Source organism: Tetrao urogallus (genome assembly GCF_951394365.1).
Source record: "Tetrao urogallus genome assembly, chromosome: Z".
Lineage (NCBI taxonomy): Eukaryota > Metazoa > Chordata > Aves > Galliformes > Phasianidae > Tetrao > Tetrao urogallus.
Genome location: NC_136816.1, coordinates 55,098,409 through 55,120,437, shown reverse-complemented (window position 1 = coordinate 55,120,437; position 22,029 = coordinate 55,098,409). Strand labels below are relative to the sequence as shown.

Sequence of the window (22,029 nt, the reverse complement as noted above, 5' to 3'; positions counted from 1 at the left end):
AATATGACAGCTCTTCACACAGCTATTTCTGTAAAACGTTGGTCAGCTTCCTAAAAACTGTATAAGTAATGCCAGTATTACAAGTCTTTGAACTCAAAAAAACTATGCCAGCCTTCTCACAAAATGGTTTCTGTTCTGTATTTTTCACTTTCTGGAGGAATTCATATTTCTTTTGTTTGCTCAAATGAGAAGTAGGAATGTTCTGAATTGACATTGGCTACAAATTTGAATATCAATCTGTTTGAAGACAGTGGCATGTCTCCAACATAGGTTACAGGAGGCATGCTGCCAGACAGCTGGATGTGCAAGTGTAATGATTTTGTGGCAATAGAGTCTTGTCTTACATACAGTTTAGTGAGGTTCTGGCATGCCTATACTGTATATTGTCTCTGGCCTTCACTGTCACAGAAGTAGAGCCAACCATTTTACTTAAGAAAATATTTGCATTACTGTTATCTTAGTGTTCCAATAAAATTGGCTTAAAATATTAAATCTTTAAGCACTGAAAGTCTTGTGGTAAGCAAAACTCTTCAAAAATTTTATTAAATGATAAGTAATATTATGCCAGTATAATTATTAAGAAAATATAGTAATAAAGCAATTCAAGAAATAGCATATGAAGACAAATTAAGTACACCAAACTGGGAACAGACGGTATTATATTTACGCTATTTTATACTTACTCAATCTTGAGCTTTTATATTAACCCTTTGTCAACGGTTTATGGGCTGGTCCGGCCCAGTTCCGTGACCGGCAGGGCGGAGGGATCTGCGGATCCGCGCCTCTGGGAAAGGGGAAGCAGGGGACCCCAAAATACTTGAAAACAACAGCACTAATCTGAGGTGGAACAAATGATTTTACTAAATATAGTATTAGTAAAATACAATGAGAGAGAGAGAGAGAATCTGTTTGAATTGTATAGACCTCACCACAATGCTGGGGTGAGAAGTGCAGTCCAGTTGAGTGACTGAAGTACAGACGGCAAAGTGCAGATGGCGAAGCGCAGGCAGCGAAGCGCAGATAGCGAAGCGCAGACAGCGAAGCGCAGGCGAAGAAGAAGGATCAGGTGACCTTGCATGGAGTTATATCCCCTTGCTGACCGCAAAGCCTCCTGGGGAAATGCAGTTCTTCTCCGTCGGACGAACATTCGGCAGATATCAAACCCCACCCCCAGTGCATTACATGATGTTATGGTGTGGAATACTGATGACCAAAAATCATAAAACCATGACATTCCACCCCTTATTCTACATCACTACATCATGCTTAACACATGGGATTACAGACTGCACTCCCCCAACATCAAATTCCCTTGTGGTACACACTGAACATCCCCGTTTTTCTGCATCACCCACCAGGTGGACCCAGGTCCCTGGGCAAAGACAGTTCCGCGAAGAGGTTTGCCCTTCCCAGAAGCAGGAAAAACCCAAACTGCTTTTCCTAACATGTTCTTTACATGTACTACAGGGACCTTATCTCCCTCTACAATATGTAGGGAGCTGGATTGGGTAGGACCATCTCGACTGATTGATCCTCTGGTGTTAACCAGCCAGGTGGCTTCTGCCAAATGCTTCTCCCAGTGTTTAAATGTTCCGCCACCCATTGCTTTCAACATGGTTTTTAACAACCCGTTGTAGCGTTCGATCTTACCAGAGGCTGGTGCATGATAGGGGATATGATAAATCCACTCGATGCCATGTTCTCTGGCCCAAGTATCCACAAGTGAATTTTTAAAATGAATCCCATTATCTGACTCAATTCTTTCCGGGGTGCCATGTCGCCACAGGATTTGCCTCTCCAGACCTAATATGGTGTTTCGGGCGGTAGCATGGGGTACTGCATATGTTTCGAGCCACCCGGTTGTTGCCTCCACCATGGTGAGCACATAATGCTTACCATTGCGAGATCGTGGCAAAGTGATATAATCAACCTGCCATGCCTCCCCATATTTGTACTTTTGCCATCGCCCTTCCTCCCAGAGAGGTTTCATCCTCTTAGCTTGTTTAATTGTGGCGCATGTATCACAGTCATGAATGATTTGTACAATGGCATCCATAGTTAAGTCCACCCCTCGGTCTCTGGCCCATTTGTATGTTGCGTCTCTCCCTTGATGACCTGAGGTCTCATGGGCCCACCGAGCTAAAAATAACTCACCCTTGTTCTGCCAGTCCAGGTCTATTTGAGCCACCTCAATTCTGGCAGCTTGGTCTACCTGATGGTTATTTCGCTGATCTTCTGTAGCTCTACTCTTGGGCACATGAGCATCTACATGACGCACCTTTATAACCATATTTTTTGTTCGGGTAGCAATATCTTTCCATAGGTCAGCAGCCCAAATAGGCTTGCCCTTTCTTTGCCAATTATTTTGCTCCCACTGCTGTAACCACCCCCATAAGGCATTTGCTACCATCCATGAATCAGTGTAGAGATAGAGCATTGGCCACCTCTCCCGTTCAGCGACATCTAAGGCCAGTTGGACAGCCTTTACCTCTGCAAATTGGCTTGATTCTCCTTTCCCTTCGGTGGCCTCTGCAACTTGTCGTGTGGGGCTCCACACAGCAGATTTCCATCTGCGATGCTTTCCCACAATACGACACGATCCATCTGTGAACAGGGCATATTTCTTTTCATTCTCTGGTAATTCATTGTATGGTGGGGCTTCTTTAGCACGAGATACATCTTCTGCTGGTGGTGTTCCAAACTTTTTACCTTCAGGCCAGTCCATGATGACTTCTAGGATTCCTGGACGGCTGAGGTTCCCCATCCGTGCTCGTTGTGTAATCAGTGCAACCCACTTACTCCAAGTGGCATCAGTAGCATGATGGGTGGAAGGAACCTTTCCCTTGAACATCCAGTTCAGCACTGGCAGTCGAGGTGCCAGAAGGAGCTGTGTTTCAGTACCGACTACTTCGGAAGCAGCCCGAACCCCTTCATACGCAGCTAAGATCTCCTTTTCAGTTGGAGTGTAGCCCTCCTCCGACCCCCTGTAGGCTCGACTCCAGAATCCCAAGGGTCGGCCTCGGGTCTCTCCTAAGGCTCTTTGCCACAAACTCCAAGTGGGGCCTTTCTCTCCAGCAGCAGTGTAGAGGATGTTCTTCACATCCTGTTCCATCCGTACTGGCCCCAGGGCCACAGCACGGGCTATCTCTTGTTTAATCTGCTCAAAAGCCTGCTGCTGCTCAGGACCCCACACAAAATCATTCTTCTTCCGTGTCACCTGATAAAGTGGGCTTACAATGAGGCTGTAGTTTGGAACATGCATTCTCCAAAAACCCACTACACCCAGAAACGATTGTGTCTCTTTCTTATTAGTGGGGGGAGACATGGCAGTGATTTTGTTGATCACATCTGTCGGGATGTGACGACGGCCATCTTGCCACTTTATGCCTAGGAACTGAATCTCCTGGGCAGGTCCTTTCACTTTGCTTCGCTTAATAGCAAAACCAGCACGGAGAAGGATCTGGATTATTTGCTCTCCTTTCTCAAAAACTTCCTTTGCTGTGTTGCCCCACACAATGATGTCATCAATGTACTGTAAGTGCTCAGGAGCACCTCCCTGTTCCAGTGCAGCTTGGATCAACCCATGGCAAATGGTTGGACTATGTTTCCACCCCTGGGGCAAACGGTTCCAGGTATACTGAATGCCCCTCCATGTGAAAGCAAACTGTGGCCTACATTCTTTGGCCAAAGGAATGGAGAAAAAGGCGTTAGCAATGTCAATGGTGGCATACCACTTAGCTGCTTTTGACTCCAGTTCGTATTGGAGTTCTAACATATCTGGCACAGCAGCACTCAATGAGGGTGTAACTTCATTCAGGCCACGGTAGTCCACCGTCAGCCTCCATTCTCCACTGGCTTTACGCACTGGCCATATGGGGCTGTTAAAAGGCGAGTGAGTTTTGCTGATCACTCCCTGATTCTCTAATTGATGAATTAACTTCTGAATGGGGAGCAAGGAATCCCTGTTGGTGCGATACTGCCGTCTGTGCACCGTTTTTGTAGCTATCGGTACCTGTTGCTCTTCCACTTGTAGCAACCCCACAACAGATGGATCTTCTGATAGGCCAGGCAAAACAGATAACTGCTTAACACCTGTGTCTACAGCAGCTATTCCAAAGGCCCATTGATACCCTTTGGGATCCTTAAAATATCCCCTTCTGAGGTAATCAATACCAAGTATACATGGAGCCTCTGGGCCAGTCACAATAGGGTGCTTTTGCCAGTCTCTACCAGTGAGGCTGATTTCGGCCTCCAACATAGTCAGTTCTTGGGAACCTCCTGTCACCCCATGAATATAAATTGATTCTGTCCCTTGGTGACTCGAGGGCATTAGAGTGCACTGTGCACCAGTATCCACCAGGGCCCTATATTTTAGTGATTCTGATGTGCCAGGCCATCTAATCCACACAGTCCAATAAACTCTATTATCCCTTTCCCCCCCCTGGCTGGGGGCAGGGCCCCTCTATTTGTTACCTCCGTTGTCTGCAGCAACTGGAGCAATCACCTTTCTGGAGAAGTTCACCTTGGTGGTTGATTTGTCTTGTAATTCTTTTACCCGTGCTTGAAGTGCTGGAGTAGGTTGCTTATGCCACTTCTTCATATCTTCTCCATGGTTGCGTAGGTAATGCCACAAGGCAAAACGTGACGTGGTCTTACTGTTGTCACTTGTTCGAGCAGGAGGACGTCTTCTTTTGATAGCTGAGACGTTGGATGACACTGACTGGGAGGAAATCAAGTTGATTAGCCCCTCAAGTAGGCTGTTTTGGGAATTCTGTTCCTCATTGGATGTATCTGTTACCACCATGTATTCATCGGCATCAGGCACGATTGATAGTTTACCTATTATATCTTCTTGTTTGTTCTCCATTCTGTCCAGCTTTTCAGCTACTTTTTCAATGGCTGAAACACAAGCTCGTAGAGGGCTTAAATGTAACTCAAAGTCTTGAAGTTTATTAAGCAACTCATTTATAAGGGGTCTTCTTTCCCCTCTGCCATACATAGCTGCAAATGTACTGGCGTACCTTTCTGGTGCAGTCTTTGTGAATGTACGCCACATGTTTGGTGTACACCTGGCTCTCTCGGGATCATGCTCTTGGTCTGGCTCATCAGGAATGAAATCGGGGCTATGTAGTGTTTCCACCACAGCACATTCTCTCAAATAACGGATGCCTTCTTCCATATCAGCCCATTTCTTCTTCTCAGGCATCAGATCGTCTTTGAAGGGGTATCTTTCTTTTACAGCTAACAACATCCGCTTCCAGAGGGTGAAGGCCTGGTTCTGGCATGTACTAATACCTCTGTCAATGGCTGAGTCCCTAGCAATGCCACCCAGTTGGCGAGCTTCTCTACTATCTAGCCACACACTGTTGGCCCCATTGTCCCAGCATCGAAGTAACCAAGTAGCAATAGGCTCATTTGGGTGGCGTGAGAAGTCTTTTCTCAGACTTCGAATTTCATTCATTTTCAGAGATCGATCAACAAAGGTAACAATATCTTGCTCACCTCTTGCTCTTCCAGGACTTCTTGCCCTTGTAGGTGTTGGTGACCGTGGTCTTACTGAGGGCCCCTCCCCTGGACTCAGAGGTGCTTCTCTTGGCCCTCGGAGCCACTCCTCTGGACCTCTTTCCTCCTCTTTTTTCTCTTCTAACTGAGTCGAGATTCGCTTTGTTTTCCGTCCTCTTACAGGGGCAACTGACATCGATTGTGGTGCCTCCTGTGGTTGATCAGGTTGGTCAGTTCCAATGCTCTCATCCTCCAGTTCAGCTTGGAGCTTGTTTCGTTCGATTATGACAGTATCTAGCTCAGATTGGAGGGTGTGTTGTTGAGATTGAAGATTGTCGAGCTTGGATTGCAGGGAGTCTCTCTCAATTCGGAGGGCATCTCTCTCAGATCGGAGGTTTTTCCTCTGGAGCAGGAGACTCTCTCGCTCATTTTGAACTTTTTCCCTGAGACTCTCCCTTTCAATTTCAGAAGCTCTCTCTCTCTCCAGGATAGTATTGAATAAGGCCCGATAAGCATTAGCCAGGCCCCAAATCATATGTGCCTCCTCAGAACTGCCCAAGCCGCAACATTCCTGCCTTAAATAGCTGTTTAGACTCTCGGGGTCTTTCAGGTGTTCTGGAGTAAAGTTCCATGAGACTGAAGATTTCCATCTGTCTAAAGTCCTTCCCAGACCTCTCCACACTCCCTGCCACTCAGTATTCTCTGGTTTTGGGGAGGACATGCTCAAAATATAATAAATACTAATACTGAGCGAAATGATGAGCAATACATTCAGGGAGATTAGTAATGCGACTAGGTGTTCATTCAAAAACTGCATTACAGGCTGAAAGGTGAGACTGGAAACCTTAAAAAATCCCAGTCCTGTAAAATTGACAGCTGTCTCCGGAATTGTAAGCCACATTGTACGAACGTGCCAGGTCCATATTTCCACCCATGTTTTCAATTGATTGTATATGCCGATTGCTCCATAGAGCAAGGTGGCCAGCTTAATTAATGCCCAGTATGTTTTGAGCATTAGGAAAGAAGAGGCAGCAGCGTGCAGCCCTTTAAGAGTCAGTTTCACTACAGAAAGCATTTTTTTTTTTTTTTTTTTTTTCTTTTTTTTTACAGAGGCAAGATAGTAAAGCTCAGAGTTTACAAATATCCTACGATACTGGCAGTCCGCCTGGAGTTCTCAAGGTCACGTTTTCAGAGAGTAGTGGTAAAACAGATAAGCTTTCCCAACGGAACTCTCCGAGAGCAGAGAGTCTAAACAGCTAGAAAGCAACTGTTGCCCGCATTCTCCACCAAAAATGTCAACGGTTTATGGGCTGGTCCGGCCCAGTTCCGTGACCGGCAGGGCGGAGGGATCTGCGGATCCGCGCCTCTGGGAAAGGGGAAGCAGGGGACCCCAAAATACTTGAAAACAACAGCACTAATCTGAGGTGGAACAAATGATTTTACTAAATATAGTATTAGTAAAATACAATGAGAGAGAGAGAGAGAATCTGTTTGAATTGTATAGACCTCACCACAATGCTGGGGTGAGAAGTGCAGTCCAGTTGAGTGACTGAAGTACAGACGGCAAAGTGCAGATGGCGAAGCGCAGGCAGCGAAGCGCAGATAGCGAAGCGCAGACAGCGAAGCGCAGGCGAAGAAGAAGGATCAGGTGACCTTGCATGGAGTTATATCCCCTTGCTGACCGCAAAGCCTCCTGGGGAAATGCAGTTCTTCTCCGTCGGACGAACATTCGGCAGATATCAAACCCCACCCCCAGTGCATTACATGATGTTATGGTGTGGAATACTGATGACCAAAAATCATAAAACCATGACACCCTTCCTATAAGTATAAATAGCTGTTGCCTCTACTCATTTTTTATCATAGCATTCCCAACAGATGGAAGTTGCAAGGAAATAAGTAGTTGGGAATAAAGCTAATAAGAGTGGTTATTACAAGAACATGATATGTAAGATGAAAGGATCTTTTTATAATTTAGCAAGAGTTGATGACATCTGAAATACAGTATTTGATCAGCTGAGAAGATGATAAAAGTGAAAAAAAAATATCATGCAACATGATTTTTAGAAGTATTTGGTGATAAGAAAGTAGGAGCAGTGCAAGAAGTTGCCAGTGGTGGACAGAATTTGAGACTGTGATAACTAAGTGAAGAAACAAGTAAACATGAACAAGAGATACAAAGGCAATAGCAAAATACATATTGAGTTAGAATATTCTGAATTATTTCACAGAATCACAGAATCACAGAATCACCCGGGTTGGAAGGGACCTCAAGGATCATGTAGTTCCAACCCCCCTGCCTAGCAGGGCCACCAAACATACACATTTAGATCAGGTTGCCCAGGACCCCGTCCAACCTGGTCTTGAACACGTCCAAGGACGGGGCATCCACAGCCTCCCTGGGCAGCCCGTTCCAGGGCCTAACCACTCTCCTTGTAAAGAACTTCCCCCTAACATCCAACCTAAATCTTCCCTCCTTCAACTTGGATCCATTTCCCCTAGTCCTGCTATTGTCAGCCCTTTTGAAGAGTTTACTCCCCTCCTGGGTGTAGGTTCCCTTCAGGTATTGATAGGCTGCAATGAGGTCACCCCGCAGCCTTCTCTTCTCCAGGCTGAACAAGCCCAACTCCCTCAGCCTGTCCTCATAGGGGAGGTGCTCCAGCCCCCTGATCATCTTAGTCGCCCTCCTCTGGACCCTTTCCAAAATCTCCATGTCTTTCTTGTACTGAGGGCTCCACACCTGGACACAGTACTCCAGATGGGGCCTCACAAGAGCCGAGTAGAGAGGGACAATCACCTCCCTGTCCCTGCTGACCACCCCTCTCCTGATGGAGCCCAGGATCCCATTTGCCTTTCGAGCTGCCAGAGCGCACTGCTGGCTCATGTTAAGTCTCTCGTCCATCAGGACCCCCAGGTCCTTCTCTGCCGAGCTGCTCTCAAGGACCACTCCTCTCAGCCTGTACGGGTGCCTGGGGTTCTTCCGGCCCAAATGCAAAACCTTGCACTTTGCCGTGTTGAACCTCATTAGGTTCACCCGAGCCCAGCTTTCCAGCCTGTCGAGGTCCCTCTGAATGGCATCCCTTCCTTCCACCGTATCAACTGCACCTCTCAGCTTGGTGTCGTCAGCAAACTTGCTGAGGGTGCACTCAATTCCCTCATCGATGTCATTAATAAAGATGTTAAAGAGCACCGGTCCCAAGACAGACCCTTGGGGGACACCACTTGTTACCGGCCTCCACCTGGACATAGAGCCATTGACCACCACCCTCTGTCTGCGGCCTTTCAACCAATTGCTTATCCATCGGGTCGTCCACCCATCAAATCCACTTCCCTCCAATTTGGAGATGAGGATGTGGTGAGGGACCATGTCAAAGGCCTTGCTCAAGTCCAGGAAAATGACATCAGTTGCCTTCCCTTAAAAAATATAGCCGAAGCGGAGCCTCAAAAAATTCCACGACTCGTGCTTGTTCCTCTCCACGGAAATCTTTAGTAAAAGGCGAAAGATTTATACGATCTGAAGAGAAACCAGAGTATATTTCAATCTGATTTCTCATGTTTGCTATTGATATACATACCACATAGAATTGAATATTTCAAGGTTTTTTTTGACGTTAACTGGTTTTCAGTGTCTATGCTATTACAGTAAGAACAGGTATTCCACAAGTTATATTCATTGTAAAGATAAAACTCATCTACATGAAAATGCTAACAAAAGGGGAAATAAATGAGAATTACAGTAACTGTAATATGTGTCATAAATATGTATGTTGAAAACTGTGCTCTTTACAATTAAAGGAATACATTTGTTTGATCTAAAATGTACATAGAATGTGTATTAAGATCCGTGACATGCTCTCACAGGGATAGTGCATATTTTGCATTCATCAGCAAGGCCATGTGGATTACAGTCAGGAGAACTGGGATGGTGAAGGGCAACAGCATTAAAGAAGACAATTTTTCAGTTCACAGAGCTCTGGTGAAAAAGGAGAGCATGCTTTTCAAATTACTGCATATTATTTTTATTTTATCACTCTTAATTTAATTTTTGAATACAGAGATTTTAAATTAGGAGGGTAGGTTTTGCTGTAAATCATTTTAAAAATCTGTCATGGTGTTCTGCGTGTTTTGTTCTTAGTGAGTTGTAGTTTAGGGGGAAGGAACAAAGACAGCAAATAATGCACTTAGTGATTTTTTAAAAATCTGCTTACAGACTATCAAAATTCCTTCACAGTTCCCACATTCTAACATTTGTATTGTGAAGCATGAGATTAGTCACCCCATTTTTGTACGCATCCCAGTTCTTAGACTCACCAATTAGCTTGTATTTGTGAATCAATAATTACGGAATAATCATAGATGTCTGAACAGGCAGACAACATTTCCTAATCTCACTGTGTCCTCCCATACGCTTTTTGCTTGTTGATTCATTTACTTGAAGGGAAATAAACAGCCCATGACAGAAAACGCAAGTTGTTCTGGCTTTGATCTGAATTCATTAGAGGGACTGGACACAGTAGCCTTTGAGTATTTTTCATGAAATCAGTAAATAGAATTTCAGATTTAAAGAATAAGCACAAATCTTAGATGTGCATAACTCCCCATGTAAAAATGTGTTTCCTCGCATGTAATGTGGCTTTGTGGATTTCTTACTTCATTTTGAAAGCTTTGTCTTGTTTTATTTCTCAATAACTTGATTCTTTGATGAGATATACCAGCTGGCTTTCTGGCTTGTGTTCTAATTGGTAAGAGCTAAATTATTCATCTATAAGATAGAAAGAAATAATTTGCTTTATGCATTTTTATTTGGTTGTTAAGATTCAGAAGATTGTTTTTAATTTCTGACAGAGGCACTACATTTATGTCTTTGAACTCAAACTAATGGTAGGAATAGTAGCTGTAAAAAAAACTTGAATGGTAAATAATCTGCACTGAATTCCAGTGAGTGTTATTTTAATGGAAAAAATATCTCCTCTCTTTCTCTTAGACAGAGTAAAATTGTCATATCTTTTTCTGTCAGGTGTAAATGTTTGTAATTTTTGTTTGAACTATATGTATGATATTTCAAAGAAGAAAAATACTCCAAATGAGCAGTTTCTTCCTTTCTGTCTGGAAGAAGTGAGAGGTGTTAGTTGTAGTTATTAACAGTAAAAGGTCAAAAGATATGTTAATTCAGGCAGGGCTTTTGTGAACAAATATGTAATATAGGAGCTTAGAGCCTAGGTTTATTTAGATTGCATATATCAGGTTTAGGTAGATAACTAAAGAAAAAAAAAAAGATTATCATTTCTAATTTTGAAAAAAATATATGTTGAAAAGTTGAGCAATATGTAATAAAGCTTCCTAAGAGAGGCAATAACAAGAACTTCTCATTTCAAGTGACTTCTGTTTCACTTGCATATATTGCCATCCCAGTTGCTTGGAGAGTTCATAAGGTTTCAAAAGAGTACAGATGATTTCCAGGTAGTAATGCCAATAGTTAAAAATGATAATTGATCAGCAAGGAGTATTATATGTCTAACTGTAGGGCTACCATTTTTTTAGACTTCCCGCTTCAACTGATGAAATGTATGTCATTTAGTAGCATTATCAAATTTTGGATTTCTGCACAATTTTTTTTCTGTACATGATGTTCTTTTTCATAAGGAACACAAAATCTTGTGTTACTGTGAAAGGCTTCAGTTTTTTCAAATTCTCAGTCATCAGTTGCTTTTCTAGATTCTTGGTAGACAAGGTGTTGGACAAGTTGAAAGCCAATTACTGTATGTTGCATGCTATGTTGCCTACATGATGCTGATTTTTTTGTGTACAGAGGAACTCTGCATCACGTGTGCAGTGAGTTCAGTGAATCAGCTCTTATGGATTTGCAAATAACTGCTTACAAACAATTTATCTCTGTATAAATTTATCGCTGATTTCAGCATTTAAACCAAAAGCTCCGTAAAAGCACTATAGCCAGTAAGACAGACATCACAGTGAATATAAAAATTCTCAGATAGGGATTATATGCAGGTGTTCTAAAGACCAACTGCTAGCTTTATTAGGACTTGGATTTTCTGGTGGGAAAAAGAATGGAAAAATGTTCAGGCCATCGTATAATTTTAGTCAGATGTTGATATGAGGTGGTGGCAGCCAGTGAGAGCCTGGGGACGAAGTCAGAAGGGCAAGACCACGGAAGTGGTCACAGAGTGCAGAGGGAATGTGAAAGGAAGGTAGAAGTAAGATGAGGGTCATTTTAGGGAAGATGGTTGGGCTTTGAGGTGAGAAAGGCTGCGAAACAGATGGCACAATTTTTAGCATATGAAAGCCAGGTATTCTCATGTGCATCCTTGGGCAAGAGGAGTTTGGAATTAGATAACTCTACAGAAAAGAATGAGATTTTGACATCTGAGACAATGAATGTACGGATCTGAAGTATCTGAGGCAGGCAGGGTAGGTCGGTTTGAACTTTTCAGGAAAAGCAGGAAAAGCTAAAATTCAGACTTTGAGAAAGGCTTGTGATGGGGATGAGTGGCTGTTGTTTGGGGAAGGAACTGGATGCTTTGAGTGTGTTGAAAAGTTTGAAACAGGCTTGGAACTTGGGATTCAGTGGAAAATCCTTGCACGCAATCACAGTGTGACTGCCATCTTCTAAACATCTAGCAACAAATGCTTTTATATTTCTTGGAAATAACTCAAAACTCATGGCTTATTTTAATCATTAAATATTACGCTGTAAACACAATCAGAACATGAAAGAACATGGTGTACACATCTAAGAAGGCTGGTATGCATGTAAGAAATTCAAGACAAACACTGTAAAATTTCATTTGGGAAACAGCGAAGGAAACATTTCATGAAATGAAGTCTTCTTCCAAGCAGGGCTCATAGAAAGGAAAGCAGACTGAGGAAAGATGGGCAAATACACTGGCAATATACTGGAAACAAGTATCGCAAGCTGTGCTGGTTTGTTGGAATCCCACAGCAGTCTGCATAGTTCAGAACATTCATCAGTAATTTGCAAAAGGGATACAGCATGATACTAAATTATTCAGTTCACTGATGATAGTAATATAAAAGTATTTTCTTTATCAGAAACTTGAACGAGGCAATACAATACTCATATCAGGTCTGCTCATGACTGTAAACTGAAGGATCAGTCTGTCATTCAGACGGAGTCATGTAGACAGGTTGGAGCAAACTGAAGGGAACCTCTTGAAATTCAGCAAGCTCAAATGTGCTGTCTTTTACCTGAGAGAGGGGAGCCCCTAGCAGTGTGATTAGTGGAGTGCTGACTGGGGAGCAGTTCTCTGGAAAGAATCTGGGCATCCTGGTGGAGAGGAAGCTGAGCTGGCTGCATGCCCCAGCATGCTGTACCCCAGCTGTACTCTGGGCTGCAGGAATAGGAGCATGGCCAGTAGACTAGGGGAGTCATTATCACCTGTTATTCAGCAGACTGTATCTGGAATACTGCAAGTACCATGAAGAAGTTGTTAAATTGGAGCAGAATTAGCAAAGGGACAGCAATAAGGCTCAGTATCTTACAAGGCTGGAATGCCTACCCGGTGAGGGCAATCTGAGGGAAATGGGTTTGCTTTGTTTGGAGAAGGGGAGGTTTGCGGGAAGATATCGGGGCATCACTATAGCTATATGGAAGTCACCAAGAGCAAGAGCTTCCTTTTCACACTGGCATGTGACAAGCATGGTAACATGAGAAGCTCAGACTGCAAATAAGATAAATTTTCAATAGGAGGACATTCAAGTGGAGCAGCTACCCATAGAAATGACTCAGCGTTCTGAGCTGTAAATTAGGTTATTGCCTCTTATCAAAAGAGACCTACTAACATCATGGGTAGTTTTCTGGAAATATTTAATGCATAGTCAGAAAGTAAACAGGCATGATTAGGCTCATAACAAAATGGAAAGCTTCGTTTTGTTAGCAAGATTTGTGGTGAACACACATCTCCAATTTTGCTATAATTTTGAATTTGATTTTCTCAAAGGATGAAACAGAGTGAGGTGCAATATAGAAAGGAAGGTCTGAATTATGGAAGTTTTTCCATACAGAGGGAGACTATAACTTTTTCATTTGGAAAAGGTTTTACAGAAAATATACAAGAGGTAAAATTATTAATGGTGTTTTAGGAAAAATGTTAGCTGTTAATTAGCAATTAAATCAGCCATAATGGATAGGGAAAAACAACACACACAAGACCATATGGCTACATTTGCATTTTAGGGAAGAAATTAATAACTTTCTTCTGATCCCATTGGCTGAATGCCCACTAGTGATTGGAGCACATCACCAGTGCTTATTTGAGCTCCTGGAGTTCATCTTCTGGTTTAATTCTACCCCAAGTGAAGTAAATCTATTTGCTCCAATATTACTACATAAAGGGACAAAAAGTGTGTGAGTGGGCTTATTGTGAAATCTAGTTTAAAAGCATGCACAGTCACATCTCAGGAAAGGAGGTCCCATCAATAATGTTTATAACTCATTTTTCTGAGCATAGCTTTGAAAACACTGAGTCTATAAAGTGCTCATGGCTGCAAGAACGCTGTGCCAATCCATTCTTCTCTTTTTTCTTAGTCTTTTGGTAGATTTATCTGCTGCTGTTCATATCAATAGCACGAGACTGGGGCAAAGTTATGTCTGTATATCTGAAACAATTGTTCTTAGGAATTTTAATCTTATATGAGCATTTGCAGTGTAAATGATTATTGTAGCCTGTGCATTAATCAGGCACAGTTTCAGAGTAAATTGTGCCTCCTTATTATCTTCAGTAATAGCAAAATGAGTTCTGTCAACTTATAAAACTGAAAGAATATTTTAAATTGTTGGTAGCCTTAATTGGAGTACTGAGCTAGTACCTCAATATGATGCCACAAAAACTTCGGGAGGAACACATACCACAGATATGCCCGTTCATGTTCTGGTGCTAATCCTTTGCTCAATTTCTTGATTACAGAAGTGTGATTTGCACATACTGTTGCTTTTGTTATCCAGTGACTGGTTTCCACTAGCAATCTTCTAGACTCTTCTGGCATTGTGCGTGTACCTGCATGTGATTTGATTGGAAGTTCCTTTTTAGAGTATAATAACACAGGCACAAAAAAGTTAAGGCATACATTTTAACAAATGCATGTATTTGTAGAAATCATTTAGGAAATGTACTGATCAAATAAGATTGAGTTTGCTTTTTAAAAATGGAGCAAATACATTGGAAATTATTTGGAGCTCAGCTGTTCTGTTTCATAATTCAAACCCCTTTTAAGTGTTGCTGTACTGTTTTTAAGCAACTTCACAGCTCTGAGTTTTTGTCTGCAGATGGCTAGAAACAGATGTAGAGACAGTTTATGTCAGCTCTCGCTGCAGACATAGACATTTGAAGGTATTTTCCATGCCACAATTTATTGAAGACAGTAGTCACAGTATGGATCATAGTCCCTGAAGGAAAATTTGGCATGATCATATAGGATTTCTAAATTTGATCCCTTTTCAGTACTGTACTGACATTTATTTCATAATATGCTTCAGGTCAAAGAAACATTTATTGTTCTTTGTTAGCCTCTGCTAAGTTCAAGAATTCAGTTTACAGAGTAGTTTTAATATTGACGTTTTCAGCTGAAGCTCAGTCAGTGCATAGGTGGTAAAAAAGAGACTAATAATAATAATAATGGATTTAAAATGCAATGCATATAATAAGCTGTCAACCTTCAGTAGCTTTACCCATGCTCAGCGAAGCCACAGGGATTACATGTGTTATACACTAACCAGTTCCTGATTGATACTTATCTTCAGTGCATCAACAGTTCTTTCTCTGTGGCTTTCTATAGCAAGAACAATAAGAGTAGTTAATATCCTATACTGACACAGGTGTTCTTGAATGTAGAATGATTGCATTATGACATCAAATCCATGATAAAGTAAGTGCATGTTTTCTGAGGGTTAATTGCAGACATACAAATCAAGAATAATGTTTATCTAAATCCTGTAGAAGGTGAGGAGTGCCAATTCAAAACTAATGCAGCTACTTCTGTACATAATTCCCCCGAGTACAAGTTCGCAGACACTAAAATTCATATGTAAAAGGTGAAGTGAATAATATTGCATTAGTGATAATACTTGTTATTTTCAAATAAATTTTTTAAGAAAGTAACGCAAGTCAAGATCTGGCAGTATTTAACATGTGTTAGAGAAATAGATAAGGAAAATAGAAATCGGTCACTTGAAATCAAATTAGCATTTTTCAAGTGAATTACATCTTGGTAGAAAGTCACTTAGACTCACATTTTTCAGGATTAAATTAAGGAATTACTGATACTATTTTTAAGTAACCGAAGATCATATATTGAATTAATATAATTTGAAGTTAACATAATTTAAAATAATTTTAAGCATAACAGAAGTCTGTATCATTCTTCTCTTTTCGCTGATGTTTAACTCATGCATTTGTTGAGGCTTTTGTTTGTTTGTTTGTTTGTTTGTTTGTTTTTGCAGTATTGTAATTTCAAACTCTTTAAAAGTACATCACTGGATTCTTTTCTCTTTCTAAAATCAGGGTAACGTATTTAGCTATGAAGTGAATCTTAGACCAATCTGAGTAACTGAAAACCATCATAAAATATTGTCATTCCCTCGACTAGAATGAAGATTTTGTGTATGGTCTCCAAAACAAGATAAATAAAATACTAGAGGGATTCTGATGTGTACAGATGCAGATCTGTAAGCAGTGTGTGTACACAGTGAACTGATACAAAGTATCATAAATAAATAAGTAAATAAATGTGATGATATGGTGGTATCTAACCATAAGTGGTTCTCCAGAGAAAGAATTTCTCTTTTCAGCAGGCCAGTCACTCTTCTGTACAAAGCATCCTTGAACGATTATGTATTCTATCTGGAATAAAATGATCCATCATTAAATATCTCTAAAACAGAAACAGATCAACAGTTCAGCAGTACAACAGAAAGAAACAGTAGTCTTATTTGGAATGCATGGAAACAATTGTTCTGAAAAGTTCTGGACAAAATATTAATTAGGAGAAGAATACAAAGAAACAGTCAATATCTACCACTGAAAAAGTAAATTAGTGAATTAGTGAATTCCAGCAAAGTTCCCTATTGGAATACTTTTTTTTTTTTTTTTTTTTTTTTTTTTTAATAAATTTCTCAATTACCTTGAATAAGGTCTGATGTTATTTAAATGAAAATTACTGGCATGTGAACAATTATATATTAGCCAATACTAAAGACAGGAACTTCAAGGAATCCTGATTAAACTGCATTAGAAGACAGCACTGCAGCAGATAAAAAAATTAATGAATGCCATTGGGCAGTGGTGCACACTGAAAGAGACACAGATTTTATGTCTTCCTATTCACCTTGAGACTCCCAAGAGCCATTATGTCTGCTTAGAGGAGAATTTGCATGGCTCTGCAGAGACCCATTATAATGATTGAGAACAACCTGGGAACAGAAGTCCAGGAGGTGCTCCCTTGCCACCTTGTCCTTCATGGATGGGCCAGATCTTCCGCCTTTGCAGCTCACCTCCCACCCTCTTTCCTCTGCCACAAATTGTGTCCAGTGCAGATGAAGAGACATGAAAGAGACCTGTGCAATTTGTCTTGACATACACATGCAGTGTATTTATCTTACTAAAGATTTATCTTTATCTTGCTAAACAGAGAAGTCAGGAAGAGTGGAAAGAAGTTTGTTTGGCATGGCAATGAGGATGTTCTTGGGGACTCCCAGAGCCTGTAAAATATTCAGAAATCTCTAATTCAGATGCTTAAATTTCATGATGTATCTCCAAAATGACGGAGAGAAATAGAGGGTTTTGATGGCAGTAAGTAGTAAAGATTATCAGAAATGGAAAAGTCCTTCCTCAGAAAAAAGTCATGATTATAGGCATTGTGGACAAACTACTGTAATCTGCAGAATGGATAGGCCACCACTACTTGTAGATTTTTTTTAGCAAAAGATCAAAATATATTCAAAGATATTTTTTAAAAAAGCTTAATATGATCAAATACATTTTTTTACAGAACTTTTATTTGATTTCTTTAGATCTTTGACATTAAGAGCTTTACAGAATTTAAAGCAGGATTGCAGTTTCACATAGATAAAAGTATGGCATGAGTAGCCTTTCCAAAAACAAGAGTAGCAGCACACAAATTACATTTCAGTGCAAAAGCAAGCCTTTTGTGTTGGGGGTTAAAATCAACTTTTCTCAGATCAGATATTTGCAGATTTGATTATTGTGTAACTGTTGAACAGAGATTTCTTTGCAGCTCTCTGTGTCATTTGCTGCTTGTGTTGATTGAGAGAGACTGGATGGAGTACACTCTGCCACTGCTTTTTCACTGAGAATGTCTTCATTTCTGTCTTTCCAGAATGGTCATTATAAATACTTTAAAATTAGTGTAGCTTAAAAAGAAAAAATTGTAACGTGATGTTACAATTTATTCCAATTTAAAAATATTTAAGTAAATATTCATTTACTTAAAATTTTATTACTATGAATTTGTTTTCTTGGTGACATGCTAGATGATCTTTATATGGATTCCTTAGAAGTAGACCCACCAAATTGGATTCATGACAGAAGAGTTTAAAAGTATGAGAGTGTGTGTCTAGACTTGTTAAGTATTTTGAGTTCTGTGTTTTCACACAGGGTTTTTATTTTAACTTGAAAGGCTCCACTTGCATCTTCATATATATATTTTAAAGTACTATGAGTATTTTACAAACAGTAATTTAATATAAAAAAAAAAAAAACAGTTTCTGATATTCTTCAGATAGAGACATAGTATTAAAGCAAGCAGGATTTAAGAGAGTGTTCTGAACAAATACTCATAAGAGGAATTCATATATATTTGCCCTCTTGAACAGTATGCACACATATGCATATGGCTAGGTTAGTGGAGAATTAACATGAGTAGATTTAAGGAATCCAGAGACAAATTACTCAATGAGTTACAGTATTTAGAGGGTTTCATTTCTAGGTCACTGAATGGAATTCAGTGGAAGAAGGTACCTAGAGACAGTTAGACAGTTTCATGGATCTGTGTAAGTATCTCATCCATCTCATGAGATACAGTGTTACCTTTAGGAAGCGCCAACTCTGAGTAATCAAACTTGCTATTTGCTAGAAACAGAAGAGCTAGGTTTTAAATCTTTCAAAATGAAGTCTGTGGAGATCTTCTTGTCCAACAAAGTGAGAAAACCTAGCAGTGAGATGTGAGTTTTCCTGCTTCTGTTTGTTCTGTAAGTAACTAAGAGAAGACTTAACTTACTTTTGTCGTAGTCAATCTAGTTGCTTTTATAAAGATGTTTTATCTCATGATGTAATCTTCAGCAGGTTTTCGAAGACGCTCAGATACTGTAACAAGGAGACATTTCCCACATGCTGCTCACAGAATGGACTACATGGACTTTGAAGATGATAGTCGTGGATGGCGGTTTGATATGGACATGGTGATAATCTACATTTATTCAGTCAACTGGGTAATAGGATTTATTGTGTTCTGTTTTCTTTGCTATTTCTTTTTCCCTTTCTAGTCTGTAGAGACCACAGCTAAGGAAGACTGTGAACCACGATAATGTGAATAGAAAACAACTGAAGAAGGAGAAATGTTCGATGTTGCATTTTTGTCATTCAAAACTGCATCAGACTGCTTCAAGCATGCTATTATGCTTTTTGATGCTTCTGCTATGTATGACAAAGTACTCCAGTTTGGTTCCAGATGTAATGTGTGTTCCAGATAATTCTTCTTTCAGTGGCCATTTTACCTTATTTTGGATGGGAACAGGACTTTACTTCTAATGTATAAAATATTTACTCAGTAGAATTACACATTACTGTTTGTTCTTAGAGGAGTTCGAGTGTGTGCTACGATAAAAAATAACCCATACAGTCATGTTTAGGGTTGATACTGTATTAACAAAATTTGTAAATAAGTCATTTCACTCATTGGTGCTTCAATTGCTTGTGTATAAAAAACAATAAAGGCAGTTGCTATATATAATCAGATTTGTTGGGGATAGTAGATTTTAAGCACTGCACTATGTAATATATAAATATTTACCAGAGTAATTTCACTGGCATTATCCAAATTCCTGAAAGCTTTGACAACTGATAGACCTGTCAGCTTTCTGTTGTGGGGATATACTATACTCAGTGCCTGAAATCTAGAGCCTATAAACCAAAAAGAAAAATGACACTGCGCAGCATTTGATAAGTTTGTCTTTTCAGCAAATGGCAATCATAAGGAATCAACTAACAACTCGAGATCTGCACACTGAAGGAACTTCTTCTGTGCAGATTCCCAGAGCAGCACTGTACCTTTAGTAGACATTCAGATGACTGCATACAGATCCAGCAACAGAGTTAATGGGGGCGGGCAGCACGCCTGCAGCTGTGTGCTCTGAGACACTAACTCCAGTAAATAATGGAGGAATAACAGAAAGTGGAGCATTCTCTTGTACAAATTCAGTCTGCACATGACTGAATCACTATTAAACTACCGTAACAATTTGAGGATACTGTTTAAGTGGGGGCTCACCAGTACTATGTGTCTCCAGGGAGACCATGTAGGACGACACAGCGTTTATGTGCACCTTTCATGTAAAAGAATTATAAAGCACTTTATATCTATTCCACGTGGATGTTGCTGACTTTCAGTACCAAACCATACACAGGTCAGCAATAAGTCTGTACTTGCTACTTTACGCAGTATTTTCAAATGAAAGTGAAACTAAATTACAGAGAGAATATTTGAAACTGTTATGAAAATCAAATGCTGAATAATGATACAAGGTAGCTGAAGGGTTTACTTTTCAGGAAGGTACAAGGAAGTTCTTGTTTCTAATGGCATGATCCTACAAGTACACTGTGGTTTGATCTAAATAGCATTTGTGTTGTAACTGTGGTATCAGGATTTGTGTGGGAGACCTGTGTTTTTCTCAGTAGGTGGCATACTCCCCTGTTCTAAACGAGAACAAGGAGAAATGTGTAACAGAAGGTGCCATCTGCCAAATGTTATGGAATGAAACCAGAGGCTTTATCAGTGTGCTTAACATTAAACATGTGCTTATGCTTCTTTGCTGAGCGTGGCCAACATGCTCAGTATCTTATTGGTCATAAAGAGATCAGGACCAGAAACTTTGACATAATCTCAAAAACAGCTGTAAATCAGCTGCTTATATTTCATTTTCTTACAGGCTGCATAAAACAATTTCTTTGTATGTTTGAGAATATATATGTAGAATTCAAAATTACAAGTCTGAACACACTGAGATAAATGCCTATTGCCATCATATTTAATACATACAAACTCAAGAAGGTAAAATAATTGAGATTAACTATCATATGTGGCTATGACCATGACAGAAATATATTTTCAGTAATTGCATTATACCTAGTTACATTATCTCTATTTAAAAGTGATTGGCTTTATTAATGGTGGTGTAGGCATACAATTTTAAAAGCTTTTTAAGGTTATAGGAAAGCACTTGGTAAATTTCCTTCTCTATACAAATGCAGGTAAATCTTTAAAAATTTGGAGTGTTTTAAGGCATGGGCTCCTGTTTTGCTACATGCATATGTGTAGGTCTGTATGCTGAAATGCTATCAGTAATTTTTAGAAGTTTTCTATTCCAGGACTGAGATTCTAACCATTTTTTTATTTGTCTCTAATGTTATGAACTTCATGCTCCTCTCTCCACGAAGAGAGGACAAATCTACCTGTTAAGCCAAAATTGCTTCTACCTTTTATTTCAGAAAATACTAAAATAAAGAGATATGTAATGAAAAAAAATCTTTAATTTAAATGACATAGTCTGAAATTTCAGTAATAATTTAAACTAAAATAGTATAACCAGGATATCTGCTGTAGCAATATCCTTAAGGAAGTATTTCAAAATATATTGAGACATAAAAAACTTAGTATAGATACTAACTAATTATATAAGAGTTACTTATACCATTTTTAGTAGCAGGTTATGATAAATTATTTCTGAAAAGGGCAACAAGAAGAGGCAAAAATCCAATCTAATATTGGCCCCATCAAGCGAAAGTTGGTAACTGAGGGGTGGCTGCATTTTCCTCATTTTAGTAGAAGGGACAGTTTAGTGTGGCATTCCCAACTGTGCAGCAGCACCTTCCTTTGAGGCCTAAACAGTGAAGTCTCTCTTGAGCTGTACTATTTTACTTCATATTGTTTGTTATTAATTCCAGGTAATATATATTTTTTTTAAGTTTTATAAATTGTTGTTGCAACTTTGAGACATCCTTCATAGGGAACAAGAAGTGGTAGGCATAGAAAAAAAGGTAAATTTTTTGTGTTCATTGATTTTGTGAGATAAATTCTTTTGTAAAAATACATTGAAAATTAAAAGGTTTGAATCTGGTTTTCATCAAAGACTGTCTGTAAAGTGAGGTTGATATCTGTCGGAACAATTTTCTGGTTAAGTTGATCCTGCACTTCAATCTTGTCTTTCTTATCTGCAGTGATATTACAATGTTTGCAATAAAATTTGAGTTGTTTGTA

At 39.9% G+C, this 22,029-nt stretch overlaps 1 protein-coding gene across 1 annotated transcript in view; it reads left to right on the top strand.

Annotated features, from left to right (window-relative positions):
• Nucleotides 1-19,039, top strand: part of RNF180 (ring finger protein 180) — a gene marked incomplete at both ends in the record, with an annotated part of 77,506 nt that extends 58,467 nt beyond the window's left edge. The window contains one exon of the mRNA XM_079548216.1: nt 18,837-19,039. Within this exon, the coding sequence (XP_079404342.1) occupies nt 18,837-19,039 (203 nt within the window). The remainder of the gene's footprint in view (nt 1-18,836) is intronic.
• Nucleotides 19,040-22,029: the final 2,990 nt, after the last annotated feature.